The sequence below is a fragment of the Callithrix jacchus genome, chromosome 15 (assembly GCF_049354715.1).
Source record: "Callithrix jacchus isolate 240 chromosome 15, calJac240_pri, whole genome shotgun sequence".
Lineage (NCBI taxonomy): Eukaryota > Metazoa > Chordata > Mammalia > Primates > Cebidae > Callithrix > Callithrix jacchus.
Window position 1 is genome coordinate 62,267,540 of NC_133516.1, and position 22,012 is coordinate 62,289,551.

At 38.0% G+C, this 22,012-nt stretch overlaps 1 protein-coding gene across 1 annotated transcript in view; it reads left to right on the top strand.

Moving 5' to 3' along the window:
• ARL8B (ARF like GTPase 8B) overlaps nucleotides 1-22,012 on the top strand; it is a 49,856-nt gene that overhangs the window by 22,846 nt on the left and 4,998 nt on the right. Inside the window, 5 exon segments of the mRNA XM_002758588.6 lie at nucleotides 16,265-16,345; nucleotides 18,320-18,393; nucleotides 18,813-18,906; nucleotides 19,863-19,930; nucleotides 20,190-20,260. Of these exon segments, the coding sequence (XP_002758634.2) occupies nucleotides 16,265-16,345; nucleotides 18,320-18,393; nucleotides 18,813-18,906; nucleotides 19,863-19,930; nucleotides 20,190-20,260 (388 nt within the window).

Below are 22,012 nucleotides of genomic sequence, written 5' to 3' on the forward strand. Positions count from 1 at the left end.
GTTATTGTACTCTTCAACTCTAAACATTTTCTTTTTGGCTTCTCTTTGAGTGTTCTACCTCTTTATTGGTATTTCTATTTTGTTTGTACATAGTTTTCCTGCTATTTTTCTCTTTTAGTTCTTTGAGTTTTTTCGTGGGTGTTTTTTGTTTTTGTTTTTGAGACAGGGTCTTGGTCTGTTACCTAGGCTGGAGTGCAGTGGCATGATCTCAGCTCACTGCAACCTCCGCCTCCCAGGTTCAAGTTATTCTCATGCCTCAGCACCTCAAGTAGCTGAAACTACAGGTGCATAGCACCATACCCATCTAATTTTTGTATTTTTAGTAGAGATGGGGTTTCACTACATTAGGCTGGTTTCGAACTCCTGGGCTCAAGTGATCTGCCTGCCTCAGCCTCCCACTCTCAGTACCTGTAATATCATAGAGTGCTGAGATTACAGGTGTCAGCCACTGCTCTTGGCCTAAGATAATTGTTTACTGGTCTTTCTCAGAGTCAGTTTCTGTGGGTTAATTTTTTTCCTTCGAATGGACCATACTTCCCTGTCTCTTATGCTTTTTTATTTTTTTTGTTGTTGAAAACTGAATATAATAATGTGAAAAACCCTGGAAATCAGATTCCCCCTTTCCCCAGAGTTTACTGCCTTTTTTTTTTCCACGGAGTTTTGCTCTTGTTGCTCAGGCTGGAGTGCCAATGGTGTGATCTTGGCTCACCGCAGCCTCTGCCTCCCAGGTTCAAGTGATTCTTCTGCCTCAGCCTCCCAAGTAGCTGAGATTACAGGCACACACCACCATGCCCAGTGAATTTTTGCATTTTCAGTAAAGATGGGATTTTGCCATGTTGGCCAGGCTGGTCTTGAACTTCTGATCTCAAGTAATCTGCCTGCCTCACTCTCCCAAAGTGCTAGGATTACAGGCATGAGCCACCATGTCCAGCCTCAAATGGGATTTCAGGCATGCGCCACCATGCCTGGCTAATTTTTGTAGTTTTAATAGAGATGCGGTTTCACCATGTTGGCCATACTAGTCTTGAACCCCTGACCTCAAGTGATCCCTGCCCCTGCCCCTGCCCCCATCCCCAGCCTCCCAAAATGCTGGGATTACAGGCATGAGCGAGCCATTGTGCCCAGCCATGGTTCTTCATATGTTCAGTTATTTTGGATACTTTTGGATTCTTCTTTTATCCTTCTTCATTCTTCAGTTGTTTTGGATACTTTGAGTATTGTGAGACTCTAGGTTTTGTTTAAATCCTGTGTAGAATATTGGTTTGTTTGCTTTGTTACAGCAGGCAGTTAACTCAGAGTTGAGGTCACAAGATCCAACTCACCTTCTATGGGGTTTGGTTCTAGTATGAGGTAGTTTGCACAGCCTTGCTAGTGCTATTTGGGTCATTTCTGTCTATGTGCCACCCAGGGGGTCAACCAGGAAATTAGGTGGTGTTCTACTTTATGGTTTAGTTCTCAAAGCCTTTGATTTGCTGTTTGGGATCAGATTGATACGTCACAGCTTACGGATGAGCCCAGGAGTTTGTATACGACTTTATGCGATGTATTACTCTAGTTCCTTCCCTTCTGAATTTTCTTGATGCTGTCTCATCTCCCGCTTCCTAGTTGTCTGCCCAGAAAACTTGAGGCTCCTGTGCCTTTCCCTCAGTTCAATCTGTCTCAGGGGCCATGAGGAGAGGGAATCGCAAAAACAAACAAAAAAACCAAAGCAACACAAATTGTTTCTTCGGTACAGCTTTGCTCCCTCATCTCCCCAAAGCACTTTTTAGGCCACAGTTTTCTGGTCAGAAAGGATTTGCTTCTCTGTTAGGATAGCTGGTCCACAGCTGCCTTTAGTGTGCACAGCTTCCAGGCTTGGTCTTGTCTGGGTGCAATGGCAAGAGAGAGGGGGTGGGAGTAATGGATTTCTCCCACTCTGTACTGTATTCCTCACACTCCGAACTTTCTCTTCCCCCCATATACACATGCACACCCCTCACACCAGAAAGAGAAGTCTCCTCTTAGAGCTTTATCTCTTCATGCCTGGTACACATTTCTGGCAATAGGGCTGCCTTTGTTTCCAGACTGGAAAATTGGGAGAAAAGAAACAAAAGTAGGAAACAGCACCAGATTGATTGTGCTTCAAGTTCTGTTTCCATTCTCAAAATTTTCTGTTGCCATTTACTTTTTAGAGTCCTCAGATAGCTTTTGGGGCCTGCATTCTTTTTTATTCATTTTTAAAATTATATTGTTCATTTTTATATTTATTTATTTGTATTTTTAGTAGAGATGGGGTTTCACCAGGTTGGCCAGGCTAGTTTCAAACTCCTGACCTCGTGGTCCACCCACCCTGGCCTCCTGAAGTGCTGGGATTACAGGCATGAGCTACTGAACCCAGCCTTTTTTTTTTTTTTTTTTTTTGAGATGGAGTCTTGCTCTGTTGCCCTGGCTGCAGTGCAGTGGTGCTGTATCAGTTCACTGCAGCCTCCGCCTCCTGGGTTCAAGTGAGTCTCTTGCCGTAGCCTCCTAAATAGCTGGGATCACAGGTGCTCACCACCTCGCCACCACACCCGGCTGATTTCTGTAGTTTTAGTAGAGATGGGGTTTCACTATGGTTGGCCAGGCTGTTCTCGAACTCTTGGCCTCAGGTAATCTTTCCATCTCAGCCTCCCAGAGTGCTGGGATTTTATAGGTGTGAGCCACTGCACCTGGCCTAGGGCATCCATTCTGTCCAGCATTTTGTATTCAGTGGAAGGAACAGGTAACGTCACATCTCATGGACTCTGGGTGGTGATGATGATAGCAAACATTGAATGTTTTCCCTGTACCAAGCATTGTTCAGAATACTGTATGTGTTTTAATTCATTTAACTTTTAAACAGCACTGTGAGGTAGAGACTGTGGTTATCTCCGTTTTATATTTGGGCAAAGTAAGGCATTACAAAGTTAAGGAACATTGATAAGAGGCAAGAGGTAATGTTAGAGTTTTTACCTGATGTGACTCTCTCCAGAGTCCCAGTTATAACCACCAGAATAATACTGTCTGTATATCACTGTGTTTTTAACATTTATTACCTGAAAAAAGTGAACAGGGCCTCTTACCGGAATTCTAGAGCCACTAGAACTCTTTATGTTATACTGAAATGGTTATTTATCAGCTATGAGATTACTATTTTACCATTACTATTTTAGCATGAGCCTTATAAATGACATTTAAAATTTTCTTTTATTAGTCCTTTGGTTCTGTCTTACTTTAATAGGTCTTAATAAATATTAGGCTTTTTAAATTTTAATGAATATGAAATTCATTCTGTTGTTTATAGGATACACATTTTTGTAGTATATACTGAAGCCTTCCTCCGTAAGGGATTTTTTTGTTTTTTTGTTTTAAGCTGAAGGACACAGCCAGGCATGGTGGCTCATGCCTGCAACACTAGTACTTTGGGATGCCAAGGCTGAAGGATCACTTGAGCCCAGGAATCTGAGACCAGCCTGGGCAACATGGCGAAACCCCCACCTTGCCTGGCTCATTTTTGTATTTTGTACAAATATTTGTGGTGGTGCATGCCTATAGTTCCAGTTACTTGGGAGACTGAGGAGGGAGGATCACCTGAGCCTGGGAAGTAGCAGCTGCAGTGAGCCATGATCACATCAGTGTACTCCAGCCTGGGTGACAGTGACCCTGTCTCAAAAAAAAACAAACCAAAGGACTTTTCTTACATGCATATCTTACTATCTTGGGTAGCTCTAGAAAATCTCCTCTTTTAAGTACAGTAATAGAAACCTAGAAATGGATTTAGAAGGAAACTTTTTTCTTTTTACAGTTTTTTTTTTTTTTTGAACAGCCAGCATTTGTACCCATAGAAGGGCATACAGTGACAAGTCTTTTTCTGATTTTAGTTCCTTAAGTACCCAGTTTTCCCAGAAAGAGGAAAATAAACTTCTAAATAAAGTTATTTTCTTAATTTTAAAACGTTTCCATGGTAAAAACATAAACCTTCAAAAAGAAGTACAAATGTTTAGAGACCAACCAGGACAATAGTATCAAGGCCTGAAAATGGGACCGGTATACTAATAACCCCAACACTCAGGCTCCCTACTTTAGAATCCCACCCAGTCTGCATGTGAACAGTAAAAAAGGCAGATGTTTATTAAGGATTATGGTGGACCTTTGATTTTCACAGGAAATATATCCAGATAGCTTTAGCGATTCATGTGTTGACGAATAGTGTTATTTGCTTGAGCTCTAGCATTAAGATTTCTTCTAGTGTCCATTTTTACATTGCTGTTGGCTCATCAATGTTTCTGAATATTTATCTGAGTGAAAATGATGGGTGGTTGACAAGGGATACTCACTAGCAAACTAATCACAGACAAGCAAGTTGAATTTTTATTCAGCAGTTTTTTGGATATAGATTTAGTAGCACCATTATTAGAATGCTGTCAATGAAAGGTATAGTGATCATACAAAATAATCTTTAGAGACCTTTTTAAAATGACTATTTTTCAGAAATAGAGGTTAGCAAGAATGAGTTTTCAGGCTCCTAATTGAAATTGTGGTTTGGAGAACATTTTAATCCTCAAGAGTTGTCTTTGTAAAGGAGGTTGCTGCAAAGTAGCTCCATTTGTATTAGCAGGCGGTAGAATTAATTAGTTGTTTCAAGTGAGGTAGAATTGGAACGACAGCATGTAATTAGTAGTTGGAGAGTTCCTGTGTCATTATGCTTTATAGAAAGTTATCCAGATGTGATATGACCAGTTGATCTCCTGTAATAAAAACAATTTAAAAAATTATGTAGAGAATTTTTATTCCCTATATTCGATTTTCATAGCATAATGCTAAAGAAAATGTAATGAGTTTTTCACTGAGTTTTAATGTTCCCATTCAAAAAGAACTATTTAAAAATCCATGTTGTTACTATTTGGGATGTTATATATCCTGTCAGGATAAATAAAACTTGCCACTAGGTTTTTTTTTTTTTTTTGAGACAGAATCTTGCTCTGTCCCCCAGGGTAGAGTGCAGTGGCATGATCTCAGCTCACTGCAACCTCTGCCTCCCAGGCTAAAGCCATCCTCCCAGCTCAGCCTCCCAAGTAGCTGGGACCACAGGCATGCCCTACCACGCCTGGCAAATTTTTGTATTTTTTTGTAGAGACAGCGTCTTCCTTTGTTGCCCAGGCTGGTCTTAAGCTATCCACCCACTTCGGCCTCCCAAAGTGCTGGGATTACAGGCATGAGCCACTGCATCTGCTTTTATCACTAGTTACCTTGAAAAAAATAAACTATTCAGCACCTGTTCCGTAAGGCAAATCTGAGTGCTTTCCAAATTACCATAAACTCAACAACATTAAAAAAAAAAAAGACAAAACAAAAAAACCTCATCAAATTAACACTGAAACTTGGAGTCTTGCCTTCAGGTGTGGTCCTCAGTCCCAAGTATATCAAGAGCCTGACATCAGAGAGGCAATGTTTGAGTGGTTTGCAAAAGCAGTATAGCAGTTAAGAGTTAAATATTTCATCTTAAGGGTTTGAGTGGATCTGTTTGCCTCATAGATGAGGCAGCTGTTTGGGAGTAGGAAAGAAAAAAAGGAGTGAAGCAGGCAGTAAACACTTAAGGGTTTGAGCTAATATAGGCACTTAGGAGAAGCAGCAGTGAGGTGAAAGGAGACAACACCTTTGCTTCCTGATTACGAGGGTTTAGAGTTCTCTGTGTCTATAACATAATCAAAGTGACACAGCTAGGACTGAAATTTAGATTTCTTGACTCATTTTCAAGTAGCACAGTAGGTAGGCACTCTACAGAAACATTCCTTGCTGTGTTCTGATTTAAGTTGGTCTTCAGTCACCTCATACAACCTCCTCTGTTTTGCATAGCATATATTTATTATGTGATGTTTGTATGTTTGTTCCTAGTTTCTCTACTTTTCTTTTTCTCTGTTGTTGAATTACTGCTGACTGATGACTAAGGGAGTACATAGAGGCAAAGACAAAGTAGCTTTAAGACTTTGTAAGACTACAGGAAAATGTGAACAGCAGTAGGTGTTTATAAGTCAGTATAGCATTGATTTGTTATCTGTGTATGCTGTTAAGGTACAGGAAAGGCAGCTGCATGAATTGTTTGCTCATCACTGGATCATTTGTGAAGCAGTCTTTTACAATTGGCCTGTCTACCTTAGAACAACTAGAGCCAGAATTCATAAATGGATAGTATGAGAGCTATAGCCACTTCTTCATCTATGCAGTTGCCACAGATGAAAGAGAATGTCATTCACTGAGCTCAGGTTGGAGCCATTGTCAGTCCATTTGGAGTAGTAGACTAGATGAAACATTGGCATCCAGGCCACAGTCTACACAGGGTGCCCGTTCTTAGCAAGAATCTGAGGTTGCCTTTATCTTTCTGGCTGGTGTTTTGGAAGAGTTAGAAGATTTGTTTGAGTCTGCATTGTTGTACATTATGTCAGTTTTGAAACGATTATCTTGGAATGTTATGACTTTGCAGAAGGTTTTATTTGATTTGTTCCAGAGAAGTAATTTCTGAGTTTGTTTTATCTGGGGTGTTGGAGAATTGGGGCCATCAGAAAAAGGAGGCCTTAATTGATTATATCCCTAAGGAATTTGAAGTATAAATTTACAATTTTTGCATGCTACTTAATTCACTATCCTAATTACAGAAGAGTACCTTCTCCTGAAACAAACAAAAATAAACCCACTGGAGTTTTGAGAAACTTTATTCTCTTGTAATAAGACGTAACTGCCCAAATGAATCTTTTATTTTTATTACAGATTTCAGAGGAACTTGGGCAGGCTTGTTACATGGGGATATTGTGTGATACTGAGGCTTGGGCTTCTACTGATCTTGTCACCCAAATAGTGAGCATACTGCCCAATAGATAGTTTCCCAGTCCTTGCCCTCTCCCTGCTTTTGGAGTCTCCCATGTTTGTTGGGCCTATCTTTATGTCTGTGTGTAGTCAGTGTTTGGCTCCCTTTTTTTTTGGAGACCGAGTCTTGCTTTGTCACCCAGGCTAGAGTGCAGTGGTGTGATGTCACCTCATGCAACCTCTGCTTTCTGCTTCCCTGGTTGAAGCAATTCTGCCTCAGCCTGCAAAGTAGCTGGGACTACAGGTGCTTTCCACCACACCCACCTAATTTTCTGTAGTTTTAGTAGAGATGAGGTTTCACTATGTTGGCTTGTCTGGTCTCGAACTTCTGAGCTCAGGCGATCTGCCCACCTCAGCCTCCCAAAGTGCTGGGATTACAAGCATGAGCCACTGCGCCCAGCATATCTTTTAACATGTACTTTTTAACTAAAATCTTTTGGGAAGGAATTATGTCTGTGGCTGGAAGTAAATTCAAATTTGCACATAAAACATCAAATTAATTGACTTTTGGGAAACTATTTAAGGAAAAATTGAGCAAAGTGTTCCGAAATTGGGAGAAAATGAACTTTATATATATATGATCCTTGAAATGTTACTGTAGTGAATAATTATGAACATATTTTCTTTCTTTTTTTTTTTTTTGGCCACAGGTCACCCTGTATATGAACATATTTTCTAGCACCTTAAAAAGAGAGTGCTGCCGGTCATCATAGCTCATGCCTGTAATCCCAGCACTTTGGGAGGCCAAGGTGGGTGGATCATCTGAGGTCAGGAGTTCAAGACCAGCCTGGCCAACATGGTGAAACCCTGTTGCTACTAAAAATACAAAAATTAGCTGGGCATGGTGCCACACACCTGTAATCCCAGATACTCGGGAGGCTGAGACAGGAGAATCTCTTGAACCCAGGAGGCAGAGGTTGTAGTAAGCTGAGGTGGCGCCATTGCACTCCACCTGGGGGACAAGAGCAAAACTCCATCTTGGGCCGCAGCGGGCCGAGGGTGGGGGGAAGAAAGTGCTGTAAAGGGGATATCATATTTGAATACAATGTGTGTGTTGACAATGACTACTGTAAAGAGGAGGAAAATAAAGAATAGAATATGATTACACTTGTCCCTTGGTATATGCAGGAGATTGGTTCCAGGACCACCTCCGTATACCAAAATCTCCACATATTCAAGTCCTGCAGTTGGCCTTGCACATATGAAAAGTTGTTCCCCGCCCCGCCCCCAATATATTAGGTTTTCGAATCCCATGAATGCTGTATTTTTGATTTGGATTTGATTGGAAAAAATTCCATGTGTAAGTGGACACATAAGCACTTCAAACCTATGTAATTCAAGGGTTAACTTTAGTTATAACTCTTCCACTTTTTCCTGAACTAATTGTGAGAATTCCTTCTGACTGATTCTATTCATGAATTTGCTATTATTTATTATTGTAGTAGGTAATCAGTGGTAGTAGCATGACTAATTTATCTTCTGTTTCTGGATGCACTTGATACAATAAAGAATAAGGGTGGTATTTGATTTCTATTTAAAATTTGTTTTATTTGGAAATAATTTAAAATTTATAGAAAAGTTGCAGAAATAAATGCATTGCAAACAGTACTCATACCCTTTTCCAGGATCAAACTGTGGTTAACATTTTACCTCATTTGCTTTCTGATATGTATTTGTATCACCTATAGCGTTTAGTTTTCTGAATTATTGGAGGATGAGACCCTTTTTTTCTAAGTACGTGGTTTCTAAGATTAGGGATTTTTTTTTTACATGAGTATAGTTACCAACTTTAGTACATTTAAATTGGATGCATCATAGATTTTATCTATTCCATGTTTGTCGATTGACCCAATGATAATATCATTTGTAGCCATTTGTGCCCTTCAGTACAAGATCCAGTCTAGGATCATGTACTGCTTTTAGTTGTCATGTCTCTTTAGCCTCCTTTAATCTGAAGCATTTCTACAGCTCTTCTTTTTCTGGCATTGACATTTTTGAAAAATTCACAAACAACTCTTCTTTTAAATAGAGTGTTCTTTATTTTGGGTTTGTCTGATGATTACATCCTGTTGTATATATACATATATTCTCAGCTGGAATACTACATAGAGGATATTGTATCCTTCTAATGGTATCATGTCTGTAGGCACATGATGTTCATCTGAGCATCATTGAGATACTAATTTTGATCACATAAAGTGTTGCTTGATTTCTCCATTTTATACAATTTTATACTAGTTTTTCCCATCTTGCAACTAATAATTGGTTTGTGGGGATATACCTTCAGATTGTGAAACATCTTGCTGTTCATCAAAATTTCCCACTAGATGAGTATCTGATTACCTTTCATTTTAAGTACTTTGCCAGAAAAAAAAATTGATTTCATTTCTTACTAATGTAAATTGAAATATAAATTCTATTTATACAGAAATATAGAAAGCATACTACTACTACTAAAGCATACTACTACTACTAATTTGAAAAATGAATATTGGTAATTATAGTGATTTTACGTATGAATTAAAAGTTCTTAGGAAAATGACTAATTTGGGTATTTATTCGGTCATATCTTCTCACTTGCCCAGTGTGTGAATTTTGGAATTAAACAATTGAGTCCTAGTGTGTTTTGTTTTAAATAGAAAGAAAAAGACTACTCTGCTTAGCATGTGAAAAGTAGTTTCTTCTGCGCTCTACCAATAGAAAAAAGTTAGTATGAGACTTTGTCATGCGTTTTATTTCATTCAGTCTTTACATAGTGGCTTGATAACCATACCCTTAAGATTCTTAGAGAAAGACCATGAGACAGTTGTTAAAATAGGTGTTTTTCTATTTGTCTTTTCAAGTTTGTTGTGTTGGATTAGACTGTTGCTATAGATGGACAGGTCATGCAAACAGAAGCCTCATTTTCCATGTTGTTGTTAATAGCTTGCTTTCTGTATTTCTTCATTTAAAAGAGCAGTTCTAAAATCTAACCTAATCCATTTAGTACTACTCTACTTTGAAAGCACTGAAACATATGAAGAGGATTTCACTGTGTTCTTTCTAGTATCTGATATCACTGTTTACAAGCAGTCAGTGCACAGCACAACTCTGGTACATTAATCTGTACAGAGAATAGTTGCACCTGCCCCTCACCCATTTCTGTTGTCTTAAGATATCTTTTTTTTTTTTTTTTTTGGTAATGCTCTGTCATCCAGGCTGGAATGCAGTAGTGTGATCTCAGCTCATTGCAACCTCTGCCTCCTGGGTTCAAGCAGTTATCTCAGTCTCTGGAGTAGCTGGAACTATAAGCACATGCTACTATGCCTGGCTAATTTTTTATATTTTGGTAGAGGTGGGGTTTCATCACATTGTCCAGGCTGGTCTCGAACTCTTGAACTCAGGCAATCTACCTGCCTTGGCCTACCACAGTGCTGGGATTACAGGCGTGAGCCACTGTGCCCAGCCATCTTAAGGTATCTTTAGTAAGTTGTCCTTTCACTGTTAGAGGTTCACTGCCTCGTGTTTTCAGTCTTCCTGCTGTTAACTTTGGTTCCTCTCTTTACGTTCTTCAACGTTTTCCATTTGTCTCATTTCTGAGATCTCTAGTAGAAAATTCAGGTAAGCTCTGCAAAGTGAAGTTGACACTGATAGAACTTTCTGGGACAAGGTCTGTTTTAGCCTTTGGTATGCTAACCAATTTGGGGAAAGCCACATTTTTCTGCTGTTGTAGCATTCATCTCCTTGCTTCCCTGTATTTTAAATGAACGGCCTATGAATTTAACATAAAACCATAAATGTTAGGGCTGGAAGTGACTTTGGAGATACTCTTCCAATTTCCTTTTTCTTGGCAAGGAAGCTGACTCCCAAGGTCAGATGACTTGGATCTGGTTAGTAAGTAGCATAATTGATAATAAGATTCCCTGACTTTGAGAATAGTCTTCTTTTTGCCATCTTATTTTGCTCAACCAAATTCCAGGTACACTGCCTCGCAACTGGCTTATAGGAGGGTAAGCATTGTGACAGTGACAGCTCCATCTGCCATCACAAAATCACAGTGAGTGCCACGTGTGATTATGGCATTTAAGAAGGCAGGCATGAAAACATACAGTAGTCCCACTTATCCATGGTTTGCTTTCCAGTTTAAGTTACCTATGCTCAACCTCTGAAAATATTAAATGGAAAATTCCAGAACTAAACAATTCATAAGTTTTAAATTGAACACAGTTCTAAGTAGTGTTTTGAAATCTTGCCCTATCACATGTGGAGTGTGAATCATGCCTTTGACCAGCATAAATCCGCACCGTATACTTGACCCTCCACTTAGTTACCTGGTAGCTGCCTAGTTTATCAAATTGACTGTTGAGGTATTGCAGTGCTCATGACCAAGTAACCCTCATTTTATTTAATAATGACTCCAAAGCACCAGAGTACTGTGCCTAATTTATAAATTAAGCTTTATCAGCCTGGCACAGCGACTCATGCCTGTAGTCCCAGCACTTTGGGAGGCCGAGGCAGGTGGATCATGAGGTCAGGAGTTTGAGACCAGCCTGGCCAACATAATGAAACCCTGTCTCTACCAAAAATACAGAAAATTAACTGGGTGTGGTGGTACACACCTGTACTTCCAGCTACTCGAGAGGCTGACGCTGGAGAATCACTGGAAACTGGGAGGTGGAGTTTGCAGTGAGCCAAGATCATGCCATTGCACTCCAGCCCAGGCGACAGTGCGAGATTCCATCTCAAAAAACAATAAAATAAATAAATTAAGCTTTTATCATAGGTATGTATGTATTGGAAAAAACATAGTGTACATAGAAGGTTAGGTTCTATCTGTGAAGTCAGGCATCCACTGGGGTTCTTGGAACGTATCCTCCAAGAATAAGGAAAGACTACTTTTATTTCTCTACTCTTTCCTCAAAGTCAGATTAACTCTTAACTATCCAGATTAACTCTTAACTATTCAGATCTTAAGAACAATGTGACTTAAGGCAAGTGACTTAATCTGGCATTGCCTTGTTTTTCTCATCTGAGAAATGAGGATAATGCTACTTATTTCACTGGGTTGTTATAACGATTAAATAAATTATGTTGATTATTAAGTGCTTGGTACTTTTTAATTTTTCCCTTGACACAGTGGAATTTCAAAGTGCTTAGTATTATATGTATTTGTTCAATTTGTTAAAATAAGTAGAATGATATACAACTAAGTATTTTCTAAACATCTGTTTCTCAAGCCTGTAGTCTTAATTAAGCAGCTTATTGATAGCACGGACATAAATTCTCAGCTATCTAGTGCACAACTGCCAACTGAGTGGTTATAGTTGTTCAACACGAGCTTCAAAAAATGATGATTAGGATTGGACACTAGGCAAGAAGTAGAAAGTGCTTCCATGTCCATAAAGTAATTATTGCAGAAAATTCATGCATCAAAGTTAAGCACTTTTTTGGCAGAAGAGTTCCAGCATTTTCCTCCTTCATAGCCTGTAACTTTTTTGTTTTCTTTTAGAGACAGGCTGTCACTCTATTGTCCAGGCTGTAGTACAGTGGCACAATCTTGGCTTACTGCAACCTCCACCTCCCAGGCTCCAGCAATTCTCCCACCCCAGCCTCCTGAGTAGCTGGGACTACAGGCGCAATCACCACACCCGGCTAATTTTTGTATTTTTTGTAGCGATAAGATTTTGCCATGTCACCCAGGCTAGTCTTGAACTCTCGGGCCCCAGCAACCTGCCTGTCTCAGCCTCCCAAAGTGCTGGAATTGCAAGCTTGAGCCACTGTGCTGGGCCCTAGTAACTCTTACTTTGTTCGACCTCCCAAAGTGCTTGAATTGCAAGCTTGAGCCACTGTGCTGGTCCCTAATAACTCTTACTTTGTTAAACAAATATTTGTTGAATATCTTGCTCTACTCAAGATATTTTGGAGTAAAAACTCAAGGACTGGAATAGCTAATTTTGGGTTTTTGCATGTTAGCAGTAGCAGCTGAATTACAGAAAAGTTGTTAGCGTTGGCCAAGGTAAAGAAAAGAGATAAATGAGCCCCTGAGAAAGCTCAGGGATACCTCAGTATACCGCAGCCCCCTACATTATTTTATCATGGAGTGGTGCTGTAATTGATGTTCATAATCAGAAAATTTTAACCCCAGAAGGGCCCTTGAGGGTTATCTAATTTAGTTTTTTTGTTTTGTAATCGATAAAGTGACCCTGAAACATTGAGAACATATTAAATCATTTGCTACAGATTGTGTGTGAGAAGTTAGCCAAGTGTGTATTGCCTTTTAGAAAGCTTTCTATTGCAAGCTAGTTATAAAGGTTAGTACCTAAAAAGTACTATTTCATGCCTCTTTATTATTTAAAACACCTGTTTCCTAATGATACGTAATGAATGAGCATTATCTCATATAGATCTCTCGTCAGAGATTAATTAAAGCCCAACATAATAAGTATAATTGCAATGAAAATATTTAAGAAAAATACAATCATGATTTAGCCCTGTGACCTTGGGACTCTACTACCTGTTCTATAACATGGTAATAATTGTCCCTATATCATGACTAGTTTTTAAAAATTTTGGTAAAATACACAAAACAATGTATCATCGTAATCATTTATCAGTGTGCAGTTCAGTAGTGTTAAGTACATTCACACTGTGTAACCATTATCACTGTCTACTTCTAGAAAGTTTTTATCTTTACAAACTGAAATTCCATACCTATTAAACAATTTCTCATTCTCCCCTCTTCCCAGCCTCTGTCAGCTACCATTCTATTAATACCTTCTGTCTTTATGAATCTGACTACTTTAGGTACCTCATATAAGTGAAATACAGCATGTGTGTGTTTGTCACACACTGCTGGCTCATTTCACTTAACAAAATGTCTTAATTTCTTTTGGGTGTATATTTAGAAGTTAAATTGCTGGATCATATGCTAATTCTATTTTTAGGTTTTGAGGAACTGCCATACCATTTTCTATAGGAGCTATACCATTTTACCTTCCTACTAGCAGTATACCAGCAGTATAGAAGAGTTCCTATTTCTCTACATCCTTTCCAGTGCTTTTTTTTTTTTTTTTCCACTTTTTCTCTTAATAGTAGTCAACCTACTGGATGTTAGGTGGTATCTCCTTGTGCATTTCCCTAATGATTGAGCATCTTTTCATGAGGTTATTGACCATTTATCTTCTATCATGACTTAGTTTTGATATAACTAGTTTTAATATAATGACTAAATTTTCAAATATAATCACATATGTGAAAGTCCTGAGAATTATGTGTAATATAAGTGAAATTAATAATTATGGTTGTGTTAAGTTTTTTTTTCTGAAATTAATCAAAACTCCACCAAACAGTTAAGAAAAGGCAGAATCCAAGTTCTGTAGAGGGAGTTATTTTTACACTTGGAATTCACTGTGCTCAGGACTTAAGACAATTTTGGAATACATGTGTATGTGACTAGCATAAGGTCATAGCACACAATTGCCCAGTGTTAAGGCCTTAAAAATAATCCTGTTTGTTTAACCGGTCCCTCTTGAGGTATTTGTTAATCCTGGGTTGTTAACCTAAAAATGTAAGAGTAAAGTCAACTGAGAAGTCAACTGAGAAATTTGCTAATGTGAATTAAAATATAAATACTTAAAATCAGTAACAATTCTGACTCATTAAGACGTACTTCACAAGAGCAGTCAAAATAGAGAATATGGCAAGAAATACGTAAGACTTATGGGAATCATGATACTTTACTGAAGAATATAAAAGATTGGAATGATGAAGTGGACAAACCATGTGCCTGAATGAAAAGACTTGATAGTAGTTAAATACTGAGTTGACAAAGGGTGATTTTTCTCAAATTAATACATTTAGTGTAATTCCAGTTAATGTTTTAGCAAAATTACTAATCTCTGAAGTTTATTTGGAATGTGGGTGATGAATAAAGGTAATACCAAAAAATCCCAAATTTTTCATCAGCTATATAGAATAATACCTAGTATAAATTATAGTAATAAACCTAGTGTTTATTCAGGAATAAACAGAGTAATGGAAAAGAATTAAGGACCCAGATACAGAACTATCTGTCTATGGTGTTTGACGTATCACTTATTATTATTATTTATTTATTTGGAGATAGAGTCTCATTCTGTTGCCCAGGCTAGAGTGCAGTGGCACAATCTTGGCTCAATGCAGTCTCTATCTCTTGGGTTCAAGTGATTCTCCTGCCACAGCCTCCCAAGTAGCTGGGATTACTGGTGCAGCCCACCATGCCTGGCTAATTTTTTTGTATTTTTAGTAGAGATGGGGTTTTAGCATATAGGCTAGGCTAGTCTTGAACTCCTGACCTCAAGTGATTCACTTGCCTTGGCCCCGAAAATTAGTGGGATTACAGGCGTGAACCATCACACCTGGCCTGACATACCATTTTTAATTAGTTGGGAAAAGACAGATTTTTTTTTTTTTTTTTGAGAGGGAGTCTCAATTCTTTTGTCCAGGCTAGAGTGCCATTGGCACATTCTTGGCTCACTGAAACCTGTGCTTCCTGGGTTCAAGCGATTCTCTTCCCTCAGCCTCCCAAGTAGCTGGGATTACAGGCTCCTGCCATCATGCCTCGATGATTTTTGTATTTTAGTAGAGACAAGATTTCACTATGTTGGCCAGGCTGATCTTGAACTCCTGACCCCGGGTGATCTGCCCACCTTGGCCTCTCAGAGTGCTGGGATTACAGGCGTGATCCGCCGAGACTGGCCAAACAAAGATTCTTTAATTAGTGTTGGGATGATTGTTGGTTATCGGTTTGGAAAAAAGAGACTTTACTATAGTACTGTATATAGTCATATTCCAGTTGGATACATGTTTTAAATTTGAAAAAGTCACATAGTATTAGAAGAATACTATTGAAGATTAGAAACCAAATTTTCTAATGACATTGAGATTAGAAACAAAAAGAGAACAAAATTGATTGCATAAAATGGAGAACTTGTGTGTGACAAAATATTTTATAAGCCTTATTGAAAGACAGACTTGGAAACGCTATTTAGCAGTGAATTTTAATAGTTATTGTCAGGATAATTTAAATGCTGGAAGTTTTATTTCTAATTTTTATCTACTTTGTGTATGAAAACATACATTTAGGTAAACAAATTTATAAATTTTCTCATGTATTTGTAATATAAATATTGTTTTTAGCTTAAGGAAATATGTAAAAAATTACTTTAGTTTCAAAAATATCTTTTTTAAATGGGAGAATATATCTTTGCCAGAACAAAATAATCCATCTCTTTAAGAATTACAGCCACAAGGAACATATTCTTAAAGTAGATTGTTACCAACAGTTAAAAAGTATTTACTAAAATGGGTACAAATGTAATACTGGAAGTTTATGCAGTGTCATTATAGATGTTGATTAGTCTAACTTCAAATATTCTATTTTGTTCAGTCAGGTCAGTTCAGTGAAGATATGATACCCACAGTGGGCTTCAACATGAGGAAGGTAACTAAAGGTAACGTCACAATAAAGGTACGTTATTTTATTGCCACATGAAATTAAATTGTTAGCATAGACACCTAGGACTTTTTCTGTTTATTTCTCTGTATTTACTGAAAATTTGCAGTTCTTCAGTAATGATTGTGTATGTTTCAAAAGTATAGTTTTTTTTTGTTTGTTTTTGTTTGTTTGTTTGTTTTCTGAGACAAAACAAAATAGAGTTTCACTCTATCACCCAGGTTGGAGTGCAGTGGTGCAGTTGCCACGCACTGCAACCTCCACCTCTTGTGTTCAAGTGATTCTCCTGCCTCAGCTTCCCGAATAGCTAAGATTATAGGCTTGTGCCACCATACCCAGCTAAATTTTTGTATTTTTAGTAGAGACAGGGTTTCAGTCTGGTCTCAACTCCTGACCTCAAATGGTCCGCCTGCCACCGCCGCTGCAAGTGCTGGGATTACAGGCTTGAGCCACTACGCTTGACCAAGAATAGATTTTTAATCTATTTGTTTCTCAAAAATTAAACATTTTTAATCCGTTTCTCCAATAATTAAAAAATGTATAAGAGTTATACTCATAAAAAACTTAGCCCACTTATATGTTGGCAGAAGTAATATTTGAAATTTAGATGCTCCTAGGGAAAAAAGATCCCATCTTTAAGAGTATTTGGAATTGCAATGTGGTATTACATTATTTCATGAATAATATTTTATATTGAAAGATATAATGTATTTAAAATTTTGTTAGTTAAATATTATATTTGTGGTAGCAAATTCTGTAGCCTTAATTTTCCCTTTTTGCTTTTTATTTTTGGAGATGGAGTTTTGCTCTTGTTGCCCAGGCTGGAGTGCAATGGCCCAATCTCAGCTCACTGCAACTTCTGCCTCCTGGGCCTAGCAATTCACCTGCCTCAGCCTCCCAAGTAGCTGGGATTATAGTCATGTGCCATCATGCCTGGCTAATTATTGTATTTCAATTTGTTGGCCAGACTGGTCTTGAACTCCTGACCTTGTGATCCACCCATCTCAGCCTCCCAAAGTGCTGGGATTGTAAGTGTGAGCCACTGCACCCAGCCATTTTCCCTTTCTTTACTACTAAGCCCTAAAATTGAAACTATAAAATCGGAAAAAGTTAACTAGCCGTTTAACACAATTTTCTTTTTAAGATGAATTTGACAAGTTTAAATCATGAACTGTTTTCTTCTTTCTTTCTTTCTTTTTTTTTTTTGAGACGGAGTTTCACTCTTGTTACCCAGGCTGGAGTGCAATGGCGCGATCTCGGCTCACCGCAACCTCCGCCTCCTGGGTTCAGGCAGTTCTCCTGCCTCAGCCTCCTGAGTAGCTGGGATTACAGGCACGCACCACCATGCCCAACTAATTTTTTGTATTTTCTAGTAGAGACGGGGTTTCACCATGTTGACCAGGATGGTCTCGATCTCTTGACCTCGTGATCCACCTGCCTCGGCCTCCCAAAGTGCTGGGATTACAGGCGTGAGCCACCACACCTGGCCAAAACAATTTTATGCAAGAAAAACACCTTTGTGGAAATGTTGGTTACTTATTTACAGGATAATTTTAAATGTTAGGCATTAATGTAGAACAAATTAGACAATTAGGCTTTAATAGATTCTAAAGTGTTGTTTTCTGTCTTGGCATTCAAATCTGGATGATGCATGGTTCTGAGCTTTTAAAAAGTGTTATCATAAGCACATATTTTCAATATTAGAAGTGTATTAGTTAATAGGCAAACTTTTGGACATAAATCAAATCTTTGCTCAAGCAAAACTTTAGATGTATTATAAATGTATTAAATATGGACTTTAAGTTTAGAAGTGGCCCCAAGAATTCCCAGATTCAGAGCTTGTTTGAGGTCAAGTTTTTCAGGAGCACATTGTCTCTGACGTTGTAGAAATAAGTATATCTTTCTGGTCTTTCTCTTTTTCTGCTACTTCCTCTTTCAATCATTTATTTGAAATATCTTTATTAAGAATTACCTTGTCTTGATTTAAAGATCTGGGACATAGGAGGACAACCCCGATTTCGAAGCATGTGGGAGCGGTATTGCAGAGGAGTCAATGCTATTGTGTAAGCGGTTTTTTTGTTTGTTTTTAAATCAATTTAGGCACCAAACAAGAAAGTTTATTTTAATATTTCCAGATTTTTATATCAGGCAATACAGACCTTTCTTAGCTAATATCCTAGTCTAATTCCATTAACATGGGATTTAGAAAATAGTAATCATAGAATGAGAGCTTTATTTGTATTTTTTGTTTATGGAGCTAAGAGCTAAGGGGTATACATGTTTTGCTATCATGTATTAGTCTCTAAAAACAGTATAGTTAAAAAGTGTTAAAGGGTGCTGAACCTTTCTTTATCTAGGATGTAGTTTATTTTGGTTAACAATGTCAATAATGTAAATTTTATGAAAATTAAAAATCAGTAATACTAGTTGTCTTATCAAAGCACATGGAGAAGGTATGTTGAGATCACTTCATTTTTTTAAGTTACATGATAGATGCTGCAGATCGTGAAAAGATAGAAGCTTCCCGAAATGAGCTACATAATCTTCTAGATAAACCACAGTTACAAGGAATTCCAGTAAGTATGGAATACTTGTTATTTTACATTGTAATTATATAATGATATTACTTATGATAATTATACAATGATACTATGTTTGAAATCAGTAAAATGTCTTTCTTTAAAAAATCTGAAAGACTTGTTTACATGTATGTGCCATATACTGGGCATTGTGCTAAATATGAATCTCGTAACCAGATATCTACTAAACTACTGTGCAGCAGTAGCAGTGGTTAGGCCCGGAGATACAGTGATGAACAGAAATCACTAGAAATGTACTCCTTGCTGTCATGAACCTTATGATTTAGTGGGAATGGTAGATACGCTGAAAACACTTGGATAATGCAGCTCTAAGTGCTAGGAAGAAAGGTGCAAGGGGCTATGAGAGTTGTAATTTAGAGGGGAGATTTGATCTGGTTTGAGGGAAGAAGGAAGGATTCTGAAGGAAGTCATGCTTGAGCTGAGATCTGAGGGATACATAGGAATGTCAGGTATCTGACAGTTGGAGGGAAAGAGTTCCAGGCAAAGGCCTTTGGGTGGGAGGAAGTGGGAAACTTAGAGGAGGCCAGTCTCTAGAATAATACATTTAGGAATTTGTATTTGGATTAGGAATGCTCAACCAGTAAGTATATAATGCAAATCCAAAAAATTTCCAAAATTTGGAACAGGTATTTTGGATAAGGGATACTAACCATGTATTAAGAATAACAGAATGCATAGCATAGACTCAGAATATCTTAAATGGAAATTGGCAGCCACAGACTGAATTAAGGGCACCTACCTTGTAGGAGTTAAGCGAATACCAATATGAGCAATGCAACGAATGAGATAGGCCACCAGTTACACAAATATGTCTTAATATTGTGGAATGTGTTAACATCTTAATTTTATGTCTTCACATGTCAAGATGATAAACTTCTGTGATTTTTTTTTTTTACATAAAAGTGTGCTCTTAATATCTTTTCTTTTTAAAGGTGCTAGTGCTTGGAAACAAGAGAGATCTTCCTAATGCCTTGGATGAGAAACAGCTAATTGAAAAAATGTATGTCTTGAGTATGCTATTTTAATAATTTCATTTTAAATTACCTTATTTTGCCCACTTGATATGTTATTCCTAGTGATCATAGCCATTTTTTTTAATGTAGATAAACTTGGCCTATCAGAGAAAGGAATTCTAACATTTTAGGATTGCTAAAATGATTTCTTTAGTATGGTAATAAAACTAATGAGTAAAATTGAATGAAGTGATAAGGATGACAGCTGTTCTAAGCACAAACTTACCTTCTTAATTCTTTTCATAGGAATCTGTCTGCTATTCAGGATAGAGAAATTTGCTGCTATTCAATTTCTTGCAAAGAAAAGGATAATATAGGTAAGAAATGACTGGTAATTTTGGAAGAAATGGGTATCATTGGAAGGAATGTCTATTTTTTTTACAGCTTATTATCTCAATTTCTCATTAAGTGACTTTTTTTTACAGAGTACTGTTGCTTTTTTGCCTGAGAAAAGAGAATAGATATTATACCTTTTGACAACAAATACAGTGAATCTTCACTTAACATCATTGATAGCTTCTTGGAAATTGCAGAGAGAGAGAGAGACAGAGAGACAGACACACTGTGTGTGTGTGTTTGTGTGTGTGTGTGTGTGTGTGTGTGTGTGTATTTTTAATTTATTTTTGAGACAGAGTTACTCCTTTACCTAGGCTGGAGTGCAGTGGTGAGGCTGGAGTGCAGTGGTGAGGCTGGTGTGCAGTGGTGATTTCCTCCGCCTCCTGGGTTAAAGCAATTCTCATACCTCAACCTCCTCTGTAGCTGGGACTGCAAATAAGCACCACCACACCTGGCTAATTTTTGTATTTTCAGTAGAGACGGGGTTTCACCATGTTGCTCAGGCTGGTCTTGAACTCCTGACCTCAGGTGATCTGTCTGCCTTGGCCTCCCAAAGTGTTGGGATTATAGCTGTGAGCCCAGCCTATATGTTATTAAACTCTTGAGTATCAAAAAATGTTTTTAAAAGAGGAAATTGTACTTTTAATTGAAATGACATTCAGCAGGCCCTCATTTCCTTCAGTGTTGTGTTGTTACAATGTTCATGAGACAAAAAATAGTTTTATTATACACCATTTCACTTAAAGTGGCAATTTCCAATAACCTATCAGTGATGTTAAGTGTGGACTTAATGTATAACATCCTGAATCTTCTTTTTGCTCTTTAACAACAAAAATGCAATAAAGTCATGAGGCTAAGATTATGTTATACCAATTTATTGTATTAATTTTTGTAGAGCTAGTATCCAGCTGTGCTTTATAGCAATGTGGCATTTTTGAAATAAGACTTTACAAAAATTAGTCTACAGGAACTACAACAATTTTTCAGTTATTGAACCAGTATATTACTGTAATATATTAGCACTCTATTGGAATTATGAGCCCAAAATACCTCCATCTACTCAATGCCCATATTAATTTCTTAGAACTGCCATAACAAAGTACCACAAACGAGGTGGCTTAGAACAGCAGAAACTTAAATCACTTAAAATTCTGGAGACTAGAAGTCCAGATCAAGATGTCCACAGTGTTGTGTTCTCTGGAGGCTGAAGAAGATCCCTCCTTGCTTCTCTCTAGCTTGTGATGCTTGCCAGCCATGTTTGGCATTCCTTCACTTATAGATGTGCCACTCCAGTCTCTGCCTCACGTTCAAGCTTCTCCCCTGTGGTTGTCTCTGTGTGAGTGTATTATCTTTTCCTAAGGACACAAGCTACAGGATTAGGGCCTACCCTAATCGGGTATGACCTTATCTTAACTAACTTGTGCAGAGACTGTATTTCCAGTAAAAGTCACATTCTGAGGTTCTAGATGGACATGACTTTTTAGGGGGATACTAAATAATCTAGTACAGTATCCTTACAGAATAAGTATGTATGGCTCAACTTTCTTTTCTTTCTTTTTTTTTTTTTTTTTGAGACAGAGTTTCGCTCTTGTTACCCAGGCTGGAGTGTAATGGCGCGATCTCGGCTCACCACAACCTCCGCCTCCTGGGTTCAGGCAATTCTCCTGCCTCAGCCTCCTGAGTAGCTGGGATTACAGGCACGCGCCACCATGCCCAGCTAATTTTTTGTATTT